Source organism: Corapipo altera, unplaced genomic scaffold (genome assembly GCF_003945725.1).
Source record: "Corapipo altera isolate COAL_440 unplaced genomic scaffold, ASM394572v1 52, whole genome shotgun sequence".
NCBI lineage: Eukaryota > Metazoa > Chordata > Aves > Passeriformes > Pipridae > Corapipo > Corapipo altera.
Genome location: NW_020884930.1, coordinates 2,851,252 through 2,873,301, shown reverse-complemented (window position 1 = coordinate 2,873,301; position 22,050 = coordinate 2,851,252). Strand labels below are relative to the sequence as shown.

General features: G+C 38.9%; 1 protein-coding gene across 4 annotated transcripts; it reads right to left on the bottom strand.

The window, feature by feature from the left end:
• Positions 1-2,180: 2,180 nt before the first annotated feature.
• Positions 2,181-21,478, bottom strand: OSGIN2 (oxidative stress induced growth inhibitor family member 2). Of its 4 annotated transcripts, XR_003530272.1 has the most exons (7): positions 21,340-21,478; positions 18,355-18,509; positions 14,259-14,395; positions 12,112-12,303; positions 11,331-11,422; positions 5,211-9,383; positions 2,181-5,150 (listed from the first exon to the last, which is right to left on the bottom strand). XR_003530272.1 is itself a non-coding variant. In XM_027659070.1 (6 exons), exons 1-6 carry the CDS (start codon positions 21,381-21,383, stop codon positions 8,336-8,338), a joined length of 1,668 nt encoding a protein of 555 aa, XP_027514871.1. In that variant the 5' UTR covers positions 21,384-21,478; the 3' UTR covers positions 2,181-8,335. The 4 variants fall into 4 exon arrangements, 3 of the variants coding, with proteins under 3 accessions (XP_027514871.1, XP_027514873.1, XP_027514872.1); XM_027659070.1 differs by having other exon boundaries at positions 2,181-9,383; XM_027659072.1 differs by lacking the exon at positions 21,340-21,478 and adding an exon at positions 20,788-21,030 and having other exon boundaries at positions 2,181-9,383.
• Between the last annotated feature and the right edge of the window lie 572 nt (positions 21,479-22,050).

Here is a 22,050-nt window from a genome sequence, read left to right as displayed (position 1 = left end):
CAGAGGCCTTCTATGAGAAAGTAAAGGCCAAGTCCTTTGCTCCTCAGACCTGCAGTCTGCTAGGGTTCAAGCAACCCTGGTGGCATAGCTGAGAGCACTCTTCTGTTCACTTTTTATGATTTAGGACTCTTCAAATCCAGTTCCCCAGACAGCTGAATTTAGGTTTTCTGGTTTATTTAGTTATTTAAGAGTTGGACTTGATGATCCTTGTGGGGCCCCTCCAATTCAGAATATTGTGTGACTCTGTGTCCCAGGACTGATGGACTCATCCCACGATGTGATGGGGAGCATCCACAAACCGTTGTAGATTTCTTCATAGATCTAGTTTGAGATGTCTTCTCTGTATCAACATTTCCAACATCAGATTTCTTTGCAGTCTTTCACAGGCAGCTCTGTGGTCTCTAGAGAGTAGAGAATTGTGGGGATTTCCACTGTAGTGCTGAGAAAAAAAAGAGCCTAGGATCAGCAGTTGGGTAAAGGTACACCCAGTTTATGTTCCTGTTTTGGGTCTGACTTGAGGGTGCCTAGTAGATGATAGTTTGGTTTGTAATCCAATTGCAGCTGCTGTCTGGTTGATGAGAAGCCTGTACATTAGTACACTTGAGCCTTCTGCTATTTCAACATGAAGTTATGCTTGCATCCAAAAAACTTAGACATGGAAACCTCTACCCCTTAGCCATGGTTTGAATTGTAATTCCAAATTCAGGTCCTATTCATAACTCTGAAGTCTTTCTTCCATTTTAAATTACTTTTGTCACAATTTTCAGGTCAAGACATTAGAGGAAACATACTTCTTGGCTTACTGGTTTGGGCCTTCTGTTACTGAAGTTTCTGAAGTAGATGATAAAGGACATGATTACATGATCCAAGTCTTGGGAGCCTGAACATCCAATAAATCACATCAGTATTTGCCTTACCCCTGTAGATATTGCATTAACTTCACCTAATGTTCCCTTTATTTTATAAAACATACTGTTGTGGGCTAACTCCAGTAGGCAGCCAAGCTCCATGCAGCCACTCACATGCTCCCCCACAGCAGGATGGGAGAATCATAGAAGTAGAAATGGGAAAGTGGAAAAACTCGTGCATTGAGATACAGTTTTATAGGTAAAGCAAAAGCTTTGAGCACAAGCAAGGGCATTCAACTTTGTATTCTGCAATTCAAAAGTTTTGCTGTATGCTCTGTTTTCACTCTGGAGCTTGTACTCTGTGGTTTCAACAGTAAGTTCAGTTTTCAGAGAGAACTTGTGTGGTGTTTATTTTCTTTAGGTTAAAAAAAGTTCAGTAACTCAGAGATGGTATCTAAGGTTTCTCTCATCTGCCACAAACCACAGTCTGCAAGCATACTCACCATTTTGCCAAAATTATGTTTTTCACCTGAACATACATCTGAGCAGAAACTTCAGATCTCGTTTCTTGCATTTTTGTGTGTAATGCCGTTTGAGGGTTTGTTTGGTTTGGGTTTTTTATAACATTTATTATCTTTGTTGCCACTGCTCACAGGAAGGAGATGCACACAATATATAAACTAAATATACTTTTTATTAGCAAGGCTCTTAAAATACAGTCTTGCATTCAGCAGCTTAGCTGATGAAAACAGTTTAAAGCAGATTGAATTACTCCATTTACCACTAAAACCAAGGATGGATACTGTATCCCTGCAGGAACAACATGCTTAATTTTCTGCTTATTCATAGTAGTTTCAGCTGACTTCCCGTCTTTCCCACATCAACTGGGGAAGCCACTGCCTTTTTATGGCAAGACTACCACAATATTCTCACTGTTGAAGTCTGATTTCTATTTCTGTCCATTCATATCTGTGAGTCTGCCCTTTTTTCTCATACCTGTAGTCCCCACAGTGGGGCTGGTGCAGCAGGGCTGGCCTCTTGTGGATCATTGCACCAGTTCCCATATGTGGAATGTGTTTGCTTCAGTTTCTTTCATCCACTGACCACCCCATCAACTTCCTCTAAAGTGCTAGGTCATTGCCTTCACCCCCGATGTGTCTGAGAGGCTTTATGCCACATATTAATTCCTGAGACAGTAGCTGAAGCTTCTGCTATAGACCTACCTCCAACCCTCTCCCACCTCTCTCTCCAGTCCATATTATACAAGTGATTTCTCAGTCCTTATTTTTCCTGTTTTTCTCCCTCTCTCATAAAACTGGAGGGAGTTTTGCACCTTCTTCACCTGCTCTGTTCCATTTCTTGTATTGATCCTTAGTCACATTTGGCCACACCTGGTGTTTCATTCACAAATTCCAGTTGTGTTCTGGTTGTTCTGGTATCTCCTTAGAACTCAAGCCAAGTGTGGTAAAACATGAACCATATTCCTTACCATTATTCCTCTTCTTCCTCTTAAAATCTTTGACAGCCATTACCACATTCCAGTGAGATAGTTAAAAAAAATGCGACACAATATCAGATCTCCCTAACTAGCAACTTTCCCTGCCACTTCCTTTAGCTCTCTGCCCAAACCACTCTGCCACAACCTTGACTGCTGTTATCTCTGTCATTGGCTACAGCAGCAGGTCCATGCAAACCAATGCCTTCTCCCTCTTCCTGAACACTGCAGCTTTATGAATGCCTCTTCCTCCCCAGTTTGTTCTTTCCTTTGACTTACTAGTTCCCCACTTCTCAAAACCAAAATAATTGACTTCTAGGTGAAACTGTTTTAATATTTTGCACGTTCAGTCCACCATCAGTTTTCACACATGAAGATAAAACAAGCTTGGCATGCAAACCTCAGGAATGTTTGTTGTCTAATCAAAGCTGAGATTTTGCTCATGAGTTGCTTGCCGCTGACAGCAAAAGTTCTGTACACATTTACATTGCTCATCTTAGAAAAAAATAGTATAACCCAAACATACTCCAGCAAAAGCAGAAAACTGAAGCACTGACACACACAGAAATGACTTTTACATAGTGTTTCCAAGCTCAGATGCATTGTGTGTGAACATGCACATAGGTAAATGAATATAAGCCTTTATCTAATTTAGAACTGGAATTCCACAACAAGCATACCAGGACTAAGAGAGAAACAGGCAAGATCTTTGTAAATTGTGCCAGGGAGATGTAAGGTAGCAGGATCAGTTCATGAACAGCAATAACTTGATGTTCACATAGAAGCTGGTCTAGCATCCAGACTGGTGAAAAATGAACCATTTCCCTCTCCTCAGAGTATCCCTTGGAACTGTATCAAACCTCTTTCATCTTGTCTCTAGCTTTGTCTTTGTGGACGACTATTTTTTTCTTTATATACCTAGTTAAAAAAGAACCTAAAAATGCCGGATGCTGTAATATTCTGTGAATATATACCAGTCCTAGCTGTTAATTTTCTTTATGCTGGCATGTAAATCTAGAGAGGGTGTCCAGAAACATGAAGCTGAATTTTAGTTTATTGAAGCATCCACTGCAGGCAGCATAGGCTGGTACTTACACATTGCCAGTGATCTCAGAATAAAGAGATGGGAAAGTGCAAATTAGAATAATTTAGTCTCCAGAACAAGTAGTTTCCTGGTTTTGATGACTCCTGAGGACCACTAAGTTTTAAGAGTTGGCTTAATGTGCCCTGAAAATACAAAATCATTAGTTATAAAATGAGCTAATAGGCAGACAGGTATAATGTGAACTCAAGTTCAAGGTTTGCTTGAGATTAAATGTTCCAGTGTCTACAAAGACAAAGCTATCTCTACAACAGTGCTTAGCTTCACTGTGACTAAATTATACTATAAATTATTTTCCCCCCATAATCCTTGTTCCTTACACCAAATTCATCCTTGACTGCACAATTCCCTGTGTAATTCAGGCTTCAGAAATTAAGTGAAACACCTAAGAGTAACAGACACTCTTTTGCAGAAAAAGAGCGCTTTATAATTCAAGTCTTACTTCAAATTTTTACCCCTAATGCCACCAAAGCCTTCCTTTCTCTGTCAAAGATGTTTTAATTTCCATTGTTTCTGCTAAACAGAATCAACTATTATGGTTATTTCAAACAAAGCATGACTTTTCTTTCAGGTTGGGCAAGGGGAAATGGTGGAAGTACAAAAAACTCTCAGTTGAGTGCTCCCAACTTGCTCTCACCTTAAAATAAGAATGGAAAATTATGACAGAACATTGTTATTGTAAGACTCTAAAATATACTCTAAATTAAAATATAACAGTATAAACCTTTTTTTGTTCCATTTTTTTTGTTCCATAACTTACTTAGAATTAATCATTACTACATGGACAATAATGAAATCGAGTTTAAGGCATATGTGTATTACGTCTTGCTGTTTAGAAATGTTTGGGAGCACTGTACAGCCCCAGATCCTGTTATAACATGAAGATACCTGCTTGCTTTCTTAGAGGGTAGAAAATACGGTAGCAGAGCAACAAAGCCTTATCTCTTGGCACACCACCTTACTGATCAGTCCTACAGCTCAGTGAGCAAATACAATTGCTTGTAGTCTGTATGTTGCATTTCAGTGCACTTCAGTTAAACACATACAGCAACACGTAGGATGACCAGCTGCGGTGCAGAGCTCTGCAGTCACAGTACACAGATCCTGACCCAAGAGGATGGGACACCACCAGCCTGTCAAAGCTGTGTGGACACACTTCAGCACCCCTACATCTGCAGTTCAGATTGCAAAGGTTCTTTGCAGCTTTCCTCCCATCATTCCTCACTCGTCATTCTTGTCATCAGTGAATACTCACTAGCAGTTTGCAAATTTTACACCCTTTCATTCTTTCTCAAGAGCAGTTGGCCTAAAAATGGCCTTTTCTTTCAACTGGATATGCAGCTCAGGCTTGGCTCTTAAGTTTGGGTCTTAATCCTCCAGTTTTGAGTAAGTACTCTGCATTTCTAGCTCTAACCTTTTCACAGTTCTTGAGCTGCGAGAGAAAGAAGTTACAGCCACCTCCTCCAACAAAAGTGCTGAGGACTAGGGACCGACTAGGGACCTAGAGCTGTGGGATGCACTTTGGTGTCCCTTACTCGGTGTACAGCCATACACATTCCATGCATTCACTGGCAAGCCCAGGCTGCTAGTCCAAAGCAATACATTTTCCTGAGAGAAAAATTCTGGTGTTATTGTCACCACTCTCTGGATTACTTGCAAAAAGGATTTCCGCGTTTACTCATCCGAGTTAAACTTAGATTTACTCCTTTCTGGAAAATGTTTTAAGCAGAATTCAATCAAAAGAGGCACCAGAAAGGACAAAGACTGTTAAGGAAATCTACTATGACAAATCGTAGTCCCAGTTCAACAGCTGGATACTACTTAAAATAATCTTAGCAATAATTTAACTCTCAAACACAGTCACAGCATTAAGAATCAAATCCAAATGTAAGAGATGTTTTTCCACTAACCTACTAGCAAATACATAGTATGGGTTAAGACAGCTTCACAAATTCTCTAAATTCAAATTAAATTATATTCTTCCTGTCTTTTTTTATTAATAAAGCTTAAGTAGGAAGCATCCTTTTAAAATCCAGGATTTTTAAAAGCTTATCTTTCTCACTGAAAGAAGAGCTGAAAGAAGCAATCTCCTTTCTGGGAACTATTAAAACACAGAAGTTCAAATGTTTGTGGTGTTTTTTTTAAATCGGAGAAACAAGGTGTTTCCCCAAAAGACAACAACTCAGTGCCAACATCTAATTCACAATAAATGCAGCGCTTTAGGTAAAACTGTCTTAAGGCAAAGCTTGAATTTTTGCATCTCTTAGTCCCTCAAAATACCAAAGAGGAGAGAGACACAAATTTTTCTCAAAATAAGAAACACAAAAGTGAGAAAGTCTGGCTACAATTTTAAATCTAGCAATTCCTAGAAGAAAGAGGATGATCTTTTGGTAAAGCTTTGGTTCAAAAAAGTATCTTTATAACGGCTTAATAAACATTAACACTGAGAAAATTTCTCTGCCCACCTAAGCAGTCTCACATGCAACTTTTTATCTCAAAAATGATAAGATTGATAAAAAGAAAAAGGCAATTAAACCTCAAGGTGCCGTAAGACTGCAGTGAAAGATAATAATCTGTAATAATAAGTCACAGGTCACAGATCTCTGCTACAAATTTGCCACTACAACACACACAGCTTGTTCGCAGCTGCAGCTAGAAATCCGGCTGCTTGAAGCTTTCTTCCCTTTTTTGCAAATTAATTCTTTAAGTAAATTCTTCCTTTGTTTTGCTGGCATTTTACACGTCTCATGACAAATGAAAAAGCAGTAATGTCACAGTATGTTGTATTTGGATATTTATATTGACACAAAACTGAAGGAATTTAATCACAGTGCAGGTGTAGTCCCAATAAGTTCTATAATCAAGTACTTTGCACTTGTAACCAATTCTCAGTTAAAATTATTAGATATCACAGGTTTAGAATAGGTTTCTATATATACAGCTTCTGCCAAAGAAGGCAAATTACAGAATCTCAATTGACTTGAGATAAGCCTAGAATTGAATAAGTGAATAAGCCTAGAATTTAGCATAATTAAAAACAGCTCAAATATCAGTAAAAAAAATTTTCATAACTAGTATCGACAATGTATGATTAAAGCCAACCACGTGGGCAATGCAGAAATTGATGGAAATGTTCCTCTGTGTTTATTTTAATGCTATTAAGTGGCTCTAAACTAAAATTATTATTAGTAGTATGTCATAAATTGCTTTGGACTTCACTGAAAGTAAGTAAGTTTAATCCTTACATACTGTACCTTCAATTTCTATGTCCAAAGTCTGAGTAACTTACTCAGATGCGTAAGGGCCTGCAGTAGCCACAGAACCCTGTAATTCAGCAGGCACAGAAAGCAGGCATGAATTGAATACAGGTATATATAACTTATGAAAGTTAAGATAGCTGGGAAACCAGCAAGCACTAGCAGTTTCACAAAGCCTAAGCCTTATTTCCTTTCTTAAATCTGTCTAGGCTCTAATATGAAGATTTTTAATCATGCAAACACAATACCTTGAACTAACATGACATTCTTTAACACAAAAAAAGTCCCAAACAAAAAAACATCTATTCCATCACATTGGACGTTTAGTAATAAATCAGTTGAACCCAAGCACTTTTGTCTATTGAGAGTTCTGGAAGTTCACTTTTCTAACTAGCTGCTGATTAACCTCACTATGGTGGAGTGTGTTTAGATAAACTAAATACTCTAAAACCCAGCAAATGAAATCTAGGTCTTACATAATGGAGCAGAAGGGTGAAACTTGGATTCAGAGGTAGGTACAAGTTGCCTTTATCTTTCATGACAAGCTCTAAGATTTAAAGAAACTATGGCACGTTTGTTTTGAGTTTGGTTTATTTTTTCGCTGGCTGTGAGATAATGACCCTTTCTTAAGTTTCAAAAACTGCAGGATAAAATATTTTACAATTATGTGCTGCTTTATAAAAAAAGAAAGAGAAAAAAACAATCCTTGGTCAAACAGGAGATGAGAATATCTATCACCCAGCCCACCTTCATCAGCCAAGTGATCCCCTTCAGCCTTCCTGAGCTAGGAAGCAAAAAAATCTTTAGTTTTCTCATGTACTTAACTTTTGATAGTACACTAGATATTCACTATATTGACACTGTAATAAGAGCACTTACATCAGTACTTTATTACTGTTTATGTTAATGTGTATTCTCAGAAATGTTCATATCACTGTAGGGGAACATGTCATGGTAGTCTTTGTGTATTCACCAACTCTAGGCATAGTGTGAAAAAACATTAATGAATTGTGTCAAATCATTGTTAAAGATTAAATGGGAATGCTTATTCTTTTATTCCAATTATAAGGATAACTTAAAACTATAGAGGAATATTTGCTTACAGAAAGCGTTCTTACAATAGAAACCATTTTACTAAGTGCTCATTCCAAGTATTACTGTAGCAAATAAACAGAATCCTTGTTTCGAGCAGAAGGCTCTTAATTTGCTTTGGGACCAAGAATCACCTTGTACTAAACAAGCTTTCTGCTTTTAGAAGTTACTTTAATTTCATGGTAAGAGTGCTTTTGTCACATTGGACACTAAAATATAAAGCCACTCTGGTAGGCATTGCTTTTCCCAAGGAAATCTGCTCTCGTAGCTGAGCAGATGACAGGCAGGTCAATATAAGTTAGTCTAGTCTCATTTTCTGTTTATCTGGAAATAATTCCAGTTGAAATAAGTTGAAATAGCAGATCAAGTTTTTCTATTTTGAAAGGGTGAAGTATTGTAGTATCAGCATCCTTTACCAAGCAATACAAGCGCAGGTTACTTGCACATGACAGAAATGAGACTGCTATCAACTTTCGCTGCCAGTGACTGTTCTGTTAGACTACATCTGTAATCCTGGATGTGAAAATTTCTAATGTCTCATTTATGGTACCCCATCACCTCCTCCATCCCCACTTTCAATCAATTCATGTTTCTTCTTTTGTCTTATTGCCAAGCATCGTGCAATGCCCAGTGCACCTCCTTTTAAAAACCGTACAAAGTTGTCTCCCACCAGAGGACCTAGAGCAAAGAGGTTGGCTTCTTTAGTGCATTCATAAGTGTATGGATCAATCTCTATAGGATTCCCCTTGCATGTGATGGGCTGATTAGAGTGACGACCTATGCTATGTCCTTGGTCCTTTAGAAAGAAAAGATTTGGGTGAGAACCTATCAGAACTAAGGCTACAGAAAACTTTAAAATTTTCTTCAGTCCAGAGGCACTCTGAAGAACACATTTCATTTCAGGCTTGAAGGAAAGTACGTTGTGTTCAGGGAAACTAGTGTAAGCAGAATGTTGGTTAGAGTCCACAGTATGGGACTGAGTACACATCATATGATACACCTTATGGTATTCAGGGTAAAGCTTTTTAGGTAACTGTTTGAAAATTAGGCTTGTATCGGTAACTCTTCTACGAAACACGTGGATTACTGGGATGTTGTTGTTACAGGCACAGAGTACTGCATCAGCTGCTGTAAGTCCAGCACCCACAATTAACACAGGGTCTGCCTTCCCACGTAACTTTCCTTTGCTGATTGCAGCTCCGAAGTCAGACATGGAATGGAGGACAAAAGGAAAGTCTTCTCCTTCAACTTGTAATCGGCCAGGAGAATCAAAGGTTCCTGTGGCAAGAGCCACATTCTCAGCAAAGAGGCAGAAGGGCACATGAGAACCATCTGTTGCTCGCTGATAACCTCTGACTTCCCAGTTTCTCTTAGTAAGTGATTTCTGTCCATCTTCCATTTCCAAATGCTGTGTTGAAATATCTTCATTTCGCTGACTTCTGTCTTCATCATCCTTTCCTCGGTAAAGTCTGGACACTGATGTTATGTAAACATTGTCTCTGAAATTCTTTTGGAGGCCCATGACTTTAACATAGTGTTTATAATAACAAGCTATTTCCTCTGGCATTACTCGATCACTCTTTATATTTCTGAAACAAAATTGAATGGTTCCAGTTAATATACAGACCTTATTGGTAATCTGAATATCATATATGACATGCCACAAGACAAGTCAAATTTATGAGGATTAAATCTGTCAGTGTAACTGACACTGAGTTCAGCATCTTTAAATGCATTTGATTTATTTGTTGTCTTGATTCCTGTTACACAATATAAGGTAGTGGGTTTTTATATAGTTAAAAGTCTTTATACAATGTAAAGTGCTATGGTGATTAACTAATCAGGTATAACAAAGCTCTGCAGCATCATGGTACCTCCATATGGAAATGTTTTATAAAGACAGTTTAACATCACAACTATCAACAATACAATACTGGCTAAACCTGTACTCAGTGAGAATACACTTACTTAGGATGTAATTAGTAAAATATCATAGTTAAGTGCTAATTTTGAAACTCTATGTTCAATACCTTACTGGAGCCAGGTATTTTTCATTATAGTTTGCAAAAGACCTCTCCTTTGCTAAGTTCACTAAGTATCAAATGAAGTACTTCCGTATCACATGAATGCATAAAGCAAGTATGGCTCAAGAGTGTTACTGCAACAATACAAACAGGATTGTGATGTTGAAGTGTCCAATAAAAAACATTTTTGCACTGTAACCCTGGTATTACATCTATGCTTTTTTCATGTTTATTGCATTCTCATTTATAAAAAAATAAGCTGACAGTATAATTATTTGGAACAAGTGCATGAATTTTGATGCTTCTTTAGAAGTAAGCTCTAGGAAGAAGGCAAAATAAACAACAGTGAACATCAGGACTGACATTGAATTACACTTAAAATCTTATAAATAAGTACTCATTCTCATAGTCTAACAGAATAATAGCATATGTACTTTTAAATGCTCAGGTTACTACTGTGAAAATCCTCATGAGGTATTTATTGAAGAGCATAACATGACAGTGTGACACCTCCTACAAAGAAACTTAGGAAACTAATGACTAGAAATTTTCACTAGCATCAATTCTTTTAAATATGTTTGTTTAATTGTAGTATAACAGGTCAGCATTTCTGGTTTTAGCACTGTCAAAAACTATAAAATAAACAAATTAGCTTCTGATAATAAGCAGCTTATGGGATTTCAGTTAGTAAGGAAGCAAGATTACTTGGTTATCTAAGAAAACAATTAAAGAACAAAGGTACAGTTTCTTCACTGTAAGTGGTGTCCTGAAATGAGTACAGTCTGCCCTTAAAGACATATGCCTAAGTAATTCTACTTCTTTTCCCATACACAGTACTAGAAAAATTTCTTTTATATTGATAGAACAAAGTCAGAAAAATTAAAATTTTAGAAAAAGCTTACATAGAGTGTTCCTAGGTTCATTTGCTGACACAGACTTTTATGAACTAATTGTATGACTGAAGTAAATTTTCTTCTCGTTTTTTTCAAGAAACTTACTACCAGAAAATAACATTGTGAAATACTGAATTATGCTCTTAAAATTAAAATTCATATATAACAACTTTTCAGATGTTGTTCAGCTTTGTCTGTAAAAGCAAATACTGAAATGTACAACTTCCTGAATTACAAGAAAGCCAGTGTCCATAGCAACTTGTTGCATCTGTGTTGAAAGAGGAACTTGCAATACTTCTGTAGATTTGAAATTCCTTCCTCCATCTTCCCTCAACTCTGATCAGAACTGCTTTCAGTAACAGTGCCTCTTTGTGAAATGCTGCTAGTATGTATGCTTTCGGTGCACTCACAAGCAATTACTCTGCCTGACCATTGTCCATTTTTTTTCCATCAGAGCACACACCACCAAAAGAATTTCCAGTGCCATCAGGCAATTTAACAAACAAAACAAGAAGCCCTCCTGTGAACAGTGAAGTTTGAATGTTTTCCAGTTCTTCAAATAATGTTATCTGGATTTTTATAGCAACTAGGATTCCCAAACAGATTAAGCAATCCCTACCTGCGTTTGCTAGCTGCCCACTCCTTAAAGCTGAGGCCAGGCAATTCCATCCAGTCTCCAAAACTGATGGTTAGCATAGAGCCTTCCATGGACTGTAGTGAAAAAATGAAGATGCATAACCAGACACATTTCAAATGCATACATTTATGTAAAAAACAAAAAAGTTCTTCTCACTGTACACTCATTTAGAGCAATAAAATACTAGAACACAACAGAAGACCAGGACATTACATGAAGCACTGATGAACTACTTCTGTGTTACAGTTACATACTGTTTGAATGAGCAACTACATGAGCTAATAGAGAAGGAAGCAAAGAGACAGCATGTGAAAGGGAAACTAAAAGCAAATTATTTAAAACACAAAAGAGGAAGAAAAACATGAAACCAGAAGCATATAAAGACATCAAGATTTTATATAAAATCATCTGGGAACAATGCAGACAAGAGAATAAAGGTTACAGAAAATATTCTTTATTATAATTTTATAATTCAATAAATTTAAACTAGTAAAAAACTAGTTTAATATAATAATAATATAAGACAGCAGTCATATGCCCAAATAAAGGACAATTTTTTCCTTCCTTTCTTACTTCTGCAACATATTTGGGCTTGGGTAAACAAGCAGTTGAAACTACAACTGGCATTACCATCTAAAACAGAGAGTAAAAGACAGTAAAAAAATAGAAAGTAAAAAAAAAAAATAAAAATTAGACAGCAAAAAAAATCCCAAACCACAAAGTTATCAAGTTAGCCCAGAAGTGATATGAAATTTTTACTCACATGCCAAGCCCCGCCAGGTGGTCCTTTACCAAGCACTATATGGGGAATGTAATTATGTTGTTCCAGCTTCCAGTGCAGAACAGGTGGGTAGTCATACCCAAAGTCAGCATCGGGATGAAGCAACGTATCAAAAAGTACTGCAACCGGGTTTGAAGAGCGTCCTTCGAGGCCTTCGGACAGGTACTCCAGGTCCTGAAGTACGAAAAAAATGTGACATGTTCATGCAACTTCTACTCTTCATCATGCTGTTCTGGCATACAGAAGTTGAATTGAAACACAGAGCACAATTAATTCAAGTTGCATTTTAAGTAGAGATAAGTATTTTATGTAGAGATTCAATCAAAATACTTTTCAGGAATAACTGCTATTATTCAGTTCTTCTGTAACTCTGAATAATACATTTCACTCATTTAAAAATTACATATTAATAAACCAGTAATACTTGGGCAAGTCAGTGTTTGAAATTCTTTGTAGAACAAGAAGCAATGGACAAACATTAAGAGATCAGAGCAACTTAGTTATATATATATATATATATATATATATATATATATATACACCAGACTGCTTTTAATATTTTTAGGAGCCCCATTTTGATCAAGCAAAATTGGAATCTAAAACCATTAAGTTTTAAACATCAAGTAGAAAAGCTCCTTTGACAGCTCTTAGCTAGTTCCAACACTAACTTTACTATATTTTAAAATAATCGAGGTATTATAAGTATTATTTTTAAACATTAAAATTAGGATTACTTTATGAAGCAGGCAATGTTGAGAAAAATTTCTAGAACTTTATAAAATGTTCACATTTCAGTATCTATTAACAATCCATGTTCTAAAAAGTTAATGATGCAATAGCAAATATTTGGAGAGATAATAGAGATTTGAAGGAAGAATTGGCCATAAGGCCAATTTTTGCTGACAAAGATGGGACAGTTTAGCTTCCTAATTAGGCAAAATATCAGGGGGTCAGGGGAGGATGAAGTACATGAAACATCTGTAGCCAAAAGCTTAGGCAACTTACTCTCCTGCCAAAAAAAAGACCTTGAGACTTAATGTAAACATTACATGCAAACAGCACAGCACTGAAACAAAAACACCCTCCAAAATCCAAAACCAAACAAATCCCTACTTACCCCCTACAAACACAAATCCATGTTTGTATTTCAAACAAATTAGTCACAAAGGAGTCAATACAGTTAGTGACAGCATTGTCAGTATCCATCAGAAGTAGAGTGAAACGAATAGAAAACAATGATAACATGACAAGTGGAGTGAAAAACATTGGAGAAGATTTAACTTATCAAATCAGGCAGAAAAACTGGATGTATACAAGGGTAACAAATACAGAACAAGAGCAACTATTAGTACAACACAAACACTGAAGGACGCATACTGTTCTTAAAGGAAAAATATATTGCATTAACAGAGGATATATGCCCCTAATATTACTAAAATTGAAATCTTAATGACAACTGGAGTATTTGGGAAGATTTTAATTTGAACTAAGTATATTTGAAGTGTGTTAGCAGCACGTGTTCTTTGGTGACAGTGCCCAAACATCCCAGGACATGAAAGGTGCAATTCCTGCATGAGCCGTTCACTGACCAAGTGGTAACTTTAGACACTCCTGTCAAGCAGTACAAACACAACAAAGACTGTAAAACCAAAAAACACCACCAAAACACCCACATGCCACAGGTTTGCATCTAATAGTCATGAGCTGATTCTATTTCAATTAGCAGAACAACAAAATACCTTACTAATGCATTACAAATGTGACTAGGTAAATAGGCTGATTCTTCATGACGCAATCTGCAGAATGTTTTTGGATAATCCATTCTTTTCATCTGCAGTTCTCTACATGTAATTTGTTACAAGCCACTGAGGAAGGTATATACTGCTCGTTATTTTACAAGTAGGAAAAAAAGAGAGCAAGAGATAAAAGTTTTTTGAGGCCACACAGTTACTGAGCTTTACTGTGCTCTAATTCTTTGTGGAGTGAGAATATTAAGCCTTTTCTTGTCTACGGCACTACTTAATAAAGCTGCAAAAGCATTTTAAACAGGGTCATTAAAGAAAGCCCACTGTTTCATAACCCTGCTTGAAGTAGGAAAAGAGCCAGATAAGATGGCAACCAAAGCTTACTTGATCAACAATGGAAAGATGTCGAGCTTCTTCTAATTTCGTATGTAGAATGGGGTTTGGGTGTATAGCTTCAGGAGACAAATATGGCCTGTATCCAGAGAGCAGGTAAGAAAGACAAATTCCTGAAGGTCCATTTCCTATTAAAGAAAGAAGTTACTGGTATAGTAAAAATTTCAATAATATATAGTTTGTAAGTCACAAAAGATACAGCAACAAAATAAAACTGAATAGTATAAAGCCATACTGTCCTGAGCCAAAGCATCTTATAAACCCTGCAGTAAAATAAAGCCTTATATAGGACTGTCCTCCAAGTAAACAGAGCAAAATCTTTTCCAGATAACAAAGAACCTTTGTATGACTGTTTACATCACAAAACAAAATGCATATAAAGGAGTTCCATAATTTAGTACGTCAAATGCATTATTCTTGTGTTAAAGTGGCCCAATGGATAACAGTCTGCCTGTCAATCACAGTGATATCTGAATATTATTACCATCTTACAACTCTGTATTCCCACAGGCACTGTACAATACAGAGCAGAAAGACAATTCAGAGTATATGCTCTTCAGGTCTGCCCATTAAATGAAAGGAAGAAAGAGATAAGCAGAAAGCTGAAGACTGGAAGTCAGATGAGAAGTTACAGACATGGCAAAACAGCAACATAAATGCTAAGTGAAGACAGATACAGTCACTAAGTGGTAAAGTACAAGAAACTCATGTAAGACCACATTCATCATTCAGCAATAATATCAAGTCAAACACCTTTATCCTCTTTGTAGCATTTTATAATCTGTACATGTGCATTGCTGCAATTTTAATAGACACTTATTTTTAAAATGTTACTAAGGTATAAAACAGATAGGACCATAACATTACCATAAAGTAAACATCTCTATTTATTTGACTAGCATTAAACAAAGTAGGAGACCATATTTATCACATGCAAACACAGAAGGAACATTCCTGTGGCAAAGTCAGATATCGAAAGCTATGCAAAACACAAATCAGGAAAGTACGTGCTATGATAGAGAATTTAAATATTTGACTATGTATTGTTAATTCCATAGCTCCTTTTCCTCATTAACTGAATGAAAAGCACAGTGTTCTCCTAATGAGGCACTCATCAGTATTTTGTCTTTGTTTGCCTTCTAGAGTGGCACTCATGGTATTTAGCACACACTATGCAAATTCTGGGCTTAAGTTACTAATTTATTCATGCTTTTTGTACTCATTGTCTGACATTAGCTCTTACTTCCAACCATTTCAGCTCTTGATGTCAAGAGTTCACATGTCATTTCCTGTTCCCCAGCACCTTTGAACACACTATTCTCATCACCTGTTAAAAATCTCACTTCTTCAACGCCTGCATCTTCTGCCTTTTATGATTCCTCAGTTCCTAAATCCCCCATGAGTTTGCTGAGACCCTGTTCATTCTCTTCATACCCTGGATCTCTTTTTCCTCCTCCACCAGCCTACACTCATCTGGTCTCAGTGGCAGAATATCCCATAGTTTATTACAGTGCAGTGCACACAGACTGGTCACAGCCATGGCCTACAGGAAAATCAAGCAGGCTCACTACAGATGAGTTCTTCAAAGGCTAAGACTGTTAAGTTACAAGAAATCTTCCATAAGCACGTTTTCTGCAAAGGCCTAGAATCCAAGTGAGCATGTGAGAGTGCACAGTGCTCCTATCAAACAATTTAGTTTTTGTATCCAAACATGGACCCAAAAATAAAAGCATTAGAGTGCCTGTTTACTGCAAAGGCCATAAAGCACTGGAAAAAGTCTGTCTAGGAAAGCTGTCGATTTCCATCAGTAGATACTATAAGATAATTAAATCAAAAGTCTGTAATAGAAGGTTTAAATATTGGTGATCCTGCCTATATTATTTCCCAAACCACTTCAATTTCTATTTTGCTATTTACAAAAAAGCCAATAAAGAATCTAAAGACAGTGAAAAAGGTCTTGCTTACTCTCACACTGTTCTGTCCTCCCACAAAAAGATCTGCTGGATATGCTCCAGTTCAGGAATTTAAAGCTTACAGCTGATACAAGCCCCTCCTGTCACCCACTTGCCACATGAGATGGAAGTGAGAGAACCTTAGCAATATAGTGAAACCACCCATAACAAAATCATATGAAATTATGAACACACTGTAATCACACAAATAGTCCAGAAGCATTCCCACGACTGAGTAAATTCTTAACTGTTTTTAGAATTATAAACTTGCGCACAGTAAAGAATTTTCTGTCTTTTTACAAGTGCATAGCTAGCTTTTTTTTTTGTCCTACTGGGGCATAAACAAAGCTAGTCCACAATGGAAAAATGTGTTCCATATCCAAGCATGTCATGCTAAAGATTATTTCTACTGGAGAAGACTAAAAAGAACCAAACAGACAACAAAGGTTGCAAAAACAAGGGCTAGCAAAAGACAAGGAAATTATTGAGGGTGGGATTATGTTAAGGTGAATTACTGTCACTGAGCTCCCTAGCAACTTCCGTGGGACCATCCAGAGAGCTGATCCAAACCCAGTTCCTATTCTTTGAGCAGACTGTGTCCAAGGTAAAGAAATTTCCTTGAGGATACGCTGTCAAGAACACAAAAGATAAAGGTTCAGCTGCAGAACATGCTCCAAACTTACAGCTCCAGCATGAAACTCTTCAATCCCAACTCATTCAAAAGGAATGGACCATTTCTTCCCGAGAGACAGGTACTGCACAGAAGTTATTAAACCACTACACAGTGTGTTTGTATGGGGGGGCATGACAACTCTATTTTCATCCTCTTCTACTACATTATCAAATCATTTTTATATCCCTGTGAAAGCTCTTTGGTGAGACAATGAATTAGTGATAACAGGCTGCCAGTGAAGAAGATCAGCTTGCACAGTGGTTCAAATATATCTGTGAAAAAGCATTGGTGCAATGTATTTGTTTTTCAAGAAGAAATAGTCAAGGCAGCTGTGTTGGGTGTCAGCACCTAGCAAGGCACTCTAGACAAAACAAATGTTAAGCGCAGGTATTTGCATAAAGCAGATTTGCAAACCTAAACAGTGAAAACTGAGTCATTAACCATATGGCAAACCTATCCTAAGGCTGACAAAATGCCAGGAAACCGCTGCTCTTCAACTATGATGCAGAACTTATCAAGTGACTCACGTCTGTCACATCCACTTAAGTCTATTTTAAACTATCATGAAGAGAGCTTTGAGAACAGGCATTGTAGAAACATCAGTCTTTCAAAGTTGTGGAAACTTACTGTGAACACGATTATGCTGAAATATCAATCTCCACAATCTCTGCTTGTTTGCAGGTCCGGTCCTTGCTCTAGTCCCAACAGCTTTGGACTAGATTACTGAAAACCTTCTTTACTCCAGATCTTTTCTTTATCCCCTCATGAAGTCATGGTGATAAGGAGCTAGTGACCAGCTGTTGCTTAAAAACCTTGGTCCAATACACATCACCCTGGCACCCTGAATTAAGCTATGTACCTATGGAGTCTGCTCCCTCTGCTATCCTGTCATTCAGCAACATTTTACAAGTACTAGCCTTTAAGTGTTTAATCAAGACTACAATTTACTGTTTTAAACTGGATGAGTTGACTCGGATTCATTTCGGAAAAGATGGGGAAATACTTAGACATTAGTGATTGATAAAACAGAGAAAAAGACAATTAATGAGAGGGTAGCACCTGACCAACACACAGCACACACTTCACATTATGCTTTTCACTGTCCCATGACCCCAAAAATTTCTAGCAGTGTACCATCAACAATCTCCAGGCATCCTGAAGCAGATATATCACATTAATCAAACCCTAGAATCAGTACAGTTCTTCCATTAAGACTCCCATATGTGCTGCCAAATAACACAGCTCATCTTGTCAAAGCACAACGTGAATTCAAATATACTCCCACAAGTCCCTCAATATAATTTCATGCTATTGTTGTTAATCACAACAACTGTATTACTCTAACAAACATCTTCACTGTAAGGATGCTCAGCATTACTTATTTAATGATAAATTATTGCAAGCAGCAGGTCTAAAGCCAATGTCAGTGACAGAGAATCTTTAAAAAAGTGAAAAAACTCACCTATTATTACTACAGGCAGAGTAAGGAGGGAGTCTCCAGGCAGAACAGTTTCTTCAATTAAAGGCATTCTTTTAATCTTCCTCCCAAGGCTGTCACCAAAATACTGGACAAAGGAATTCAAAAGCTGTCCCTCGGTTTCAGTGCTGCTGTACGTTCTAATTAAGAAGAACAGATGGGAGAAAACTAAAATGAAACAGTGAATTGTTGTCAGAACACTCGCTTCAAAAACAAAGTCGCTTTTGATGTTGTACTTTAAGAGCTGTGAAACTGGCAAAATCGAGACCAAAACAGATATGTTTCACCCAATCTACGAAATTTTACTCTTCAGCACAGCTTTCCTAACAGAAGATTTTTTAAAAGTCCACTTTCTCCTACCAAGTCTGCAGAAGGATAACAAAAAGGCACAGATGGCTCTGTAGAAATGCATATTTCTAATTGCAGTTTATACAAAGCCAAAATATAACCACAAGCATTATTTTGATCCCCCACCCAGTAGAACTCATTCCTCATTATCCTTATCAAAGCAGGAGATACACACTGCCTAGCCAATTCACAACATTAAGGCCAGCCAAAGCCTGATGGAGCTGCTAAGGTATTCGTGCCTCTTCCCGCTGGCTGGGCAGCACACAGGACTTCGCCTCAACAAATTTCCATTCCGGGAGAAGTAATGCTGGTTAAAGCTGGCGGTGGTGTGAAGATGGATCCTTGTGAAGCGATCCCTTTAAGGCCTAGACACAACCCATCCTACCACTGTTAAAAGAAAAGCCTTTACAAGAGGAATGGCCGTGCAGTCAGGTCAGCTCCTGCACAGCAGACGGCTTTCATCCCTAGCCATTTTCCTAGATTTCTCAGTTCTTTCTCTGAGCAACATCTACTTGAGTTTCCCTCATAACTCTTCACCATCTAAATGTGCTTCTAGACTTCAAAGACTCGTTTTATACTGTTTTCTTTTTAGTTATTTAGGAGTCTTTTCCGAATCCTTTCCAGGACATTGAAGCAGAACACACTATCAGTTTAGGTAGAAAGGCAGAGGCAAACTAAAACCAGTAAAGTCTTCCAAATAAAGGCAACAAATTTTTAATTAAAAATATCCAAATCAACAGTTCTAAACATTTTTTTTCTTTACAAACAGTTTTAATTATTAACAATAAATAAAAGTACTCATCTATTTCCTAAGAATTTGCATATCTTAAAGCTATTTTAGCATTTCGGGAATTATTTTCTACACAGGACCAAAATCGTAAGACAATGATCTAATTCCCATGGCCTTCAAGAAGCCATGTAGACTCCATACTGCCTCAACTCCCACGGTACTGAAGGTTCTGTTTCCTCAACAGGGAAGTCTGAAGTAAACTAGAGACAGAGCTGGACAGTAACAACAACACTAGTACACTCCACAATACGTCTCTCTGATGGCCATGTCTTTGTTAAAAAGAGCGGGGTGCTATTCTAAGGTTGCATTTATTTTGGAAAGTACTTGGTATCTGTATTCCCTGCAGTACAACAAAAAACGTTTGCAAAGTACATGCTTACTGTTTGAGTACAGCTGCACATTAGCTCTTGAAGACGCCTAACACACAAACAGCATGAGTTAGATGAGGATGAGAAGAAGGTAGGGAGAGGATATCTAATTATCATACTGATTTTTTCACTTCCACTTTTAGATAGGCATAGGTAGAATATTTTACTTTCCACCCTTTGTTTAGAGTTAACTCAGGCAACCGTACCTGAAAGACAGGCTTAAAGGAAGCATGCACATTTTAGTGTGGTTTTATCATCCTTGCTGTGCCAGATGGAATATAAAACCAAAAGAAACATGTCAAAACCTCTTTCATGGTTATATGCACAATGCTGTAGGCTACAAAAGAATCTTTTAACAATAAAAATGTTGCTTCTGTGTAGCTCAGTGCATCACAAACTACCAAACTGGTAATTTTGCACAGAAACATCCTCATACAATGAGCAGTTTCTCAGTTATGGTGCATACAAAGGACTGTTGTCAGGAGCATGTTTTTTCCTTTGCAAGAGCATCATATCAGAACCCAGCAAGACCTTAAGTTAGGGGCCACTATCTTCCTAACCTCTGAACAACACTGAAAGCCACAAAATATCAGAAATTTTTATCTTGATAAACTCATGGTAGGCAGCTTTGCAGTGGTGGGGATTGGGTACAATTATCTATAGCTCTAGTCCTGCGGAGATGGAATTGGGTACAAGATGAGTCACTTCCAACGCTAGTGCTCAGTTTATCTTATGCTGGTCACACCAAATAACCTCGAGAATTACATTCTGTCAACTGCCTAGATTCTAAAAATGTGCAAACGTGAATATTTTTTTTTTTAATGTGAAAAAATCTTTAAGAGGAAAATCACATAATATATATAACAATTTTTCTCCTATCTGAAAAAGGTAATAATAATTATTTAATAATACCTACTAATAGCTGCAGGTTATTGAAATAAGTGGTGCCATTTTCAGGTAGCAGTTTTGAAGGATCCTAGAATCCCCTACGTACTTTTAAGAAAAAAAAAAAAAAGAAAAAAAAAAAGAAAGAAGCGGACTGTGATGGGCGGTTAACAGAAAAACTCGTTATATAAACGGAATTTGAATTTGGTCTCGAGTTGACACTTCGGGAAGCGAATTTCACGCCGTCAGACGGCTGGGTTTTTTCCAGGTGCCCGAGGCGGCGCGGTGCCATCAGGGCCGGCATCCCCGGCCGTGCCGCTCTGCCATCCCCGCGGCGACCGCGCACCCCGGGAGGCGCGGGCAGCCCCCGGCCCGGCTGCTCCCGGCGCTGCCCAAGGTCACGGCGCGACCGCCCGGGCCCCGCCGCCGCCATCCCCTCCCTCGGCGGAGGGGCCGTGCGGGGCCGGGCAGCGCAGCAGCCCCGCGGAGGCCGCGGCATCGCTCTCCGCCCGCCCCTGTGCCCGTTCCGCTCCCCTGCGACCGCCCCGACCCACCGCCCGCTCCGTGCCGCCGCCTCACCTGAAGTGACTGGCCAGGGAGCAGCGGCAGCACCACACGGGCATGGGGAGCGCCGGGGGGGCCCAGCGATGAGGCTGCGGGGGGACAGCGCGCCCCGGATCCCGCTCCTCCGCCTCCTGCAGCCGCCGCCGCCACAGTGGGGCCGGCGCGGCGCCGTCCCCCCGCCCCGCTCACAGGCGGCAGCGGGTCACACGCGGGAGGAGGAGCCGCCGCCAGCACCGGGAGGGAGGGAGGGAGGAGGGACGAGCGGGGTGAGGAGACGAGAGGATGGGAGAGCGCCGCTTCCTCCTCCCGGCCTCGCCGCGGCCCCGCGCGCCCGCTCTCCTCAGCAGGATGCGGGATGCGCCGCCTCTCCCCGGGAAGGGGGGGAAGGACGGGAGCCCCGACCTGGCGCGGTGGAAGGGGGAATGGGAAGGCGAAGCAGCGGCGGGAGACACTTCCTTGGGCCGGGGAGGGAGCTGCGGGTCCTGAGGCGACTTACACCGCCCGGCGGTGGCCAGTTAAAAATTTTTGATGCACCTTTTGACTGACCTTTTGGCCTATTCGGGAGCAATGCTTCATATATGATCAGTCATTTGCTTTAAATTGTGTCTTCTTATAAATATTTTGCAGGTTTGCTTATTTGCGATACAGCATTCCTTACCTAGACTTTCCCCGCTCATAGTGACTGCGGTTGGCAGCACCTAAGGAGGTCATCCCGTCCAACCCCCT

Coding starts and splice junctions, on each gene's coding strand:
- OSGIN2 (XM_027659070.1), bottom strand. CDS start 21,383: ATGCCCGTGTGGTGCTGCCGCTGCTCCCTGGCCAGTCACTTCAG. Junction 18,510..21,339: donor TCCCTGGCCAGTCACTTCAG/GTGAGGCGGCGG, acceptor CTTCTTAATTAG/AACGTACAGCAGCACTGAAA. Junction 11,423..12,111: donor CACCTGGCGGGGCTTGGCAT/GTGAGTAAAAAT, acceptor TTTTCACTACAG/TCCATGGAAGGCTCTATGCT.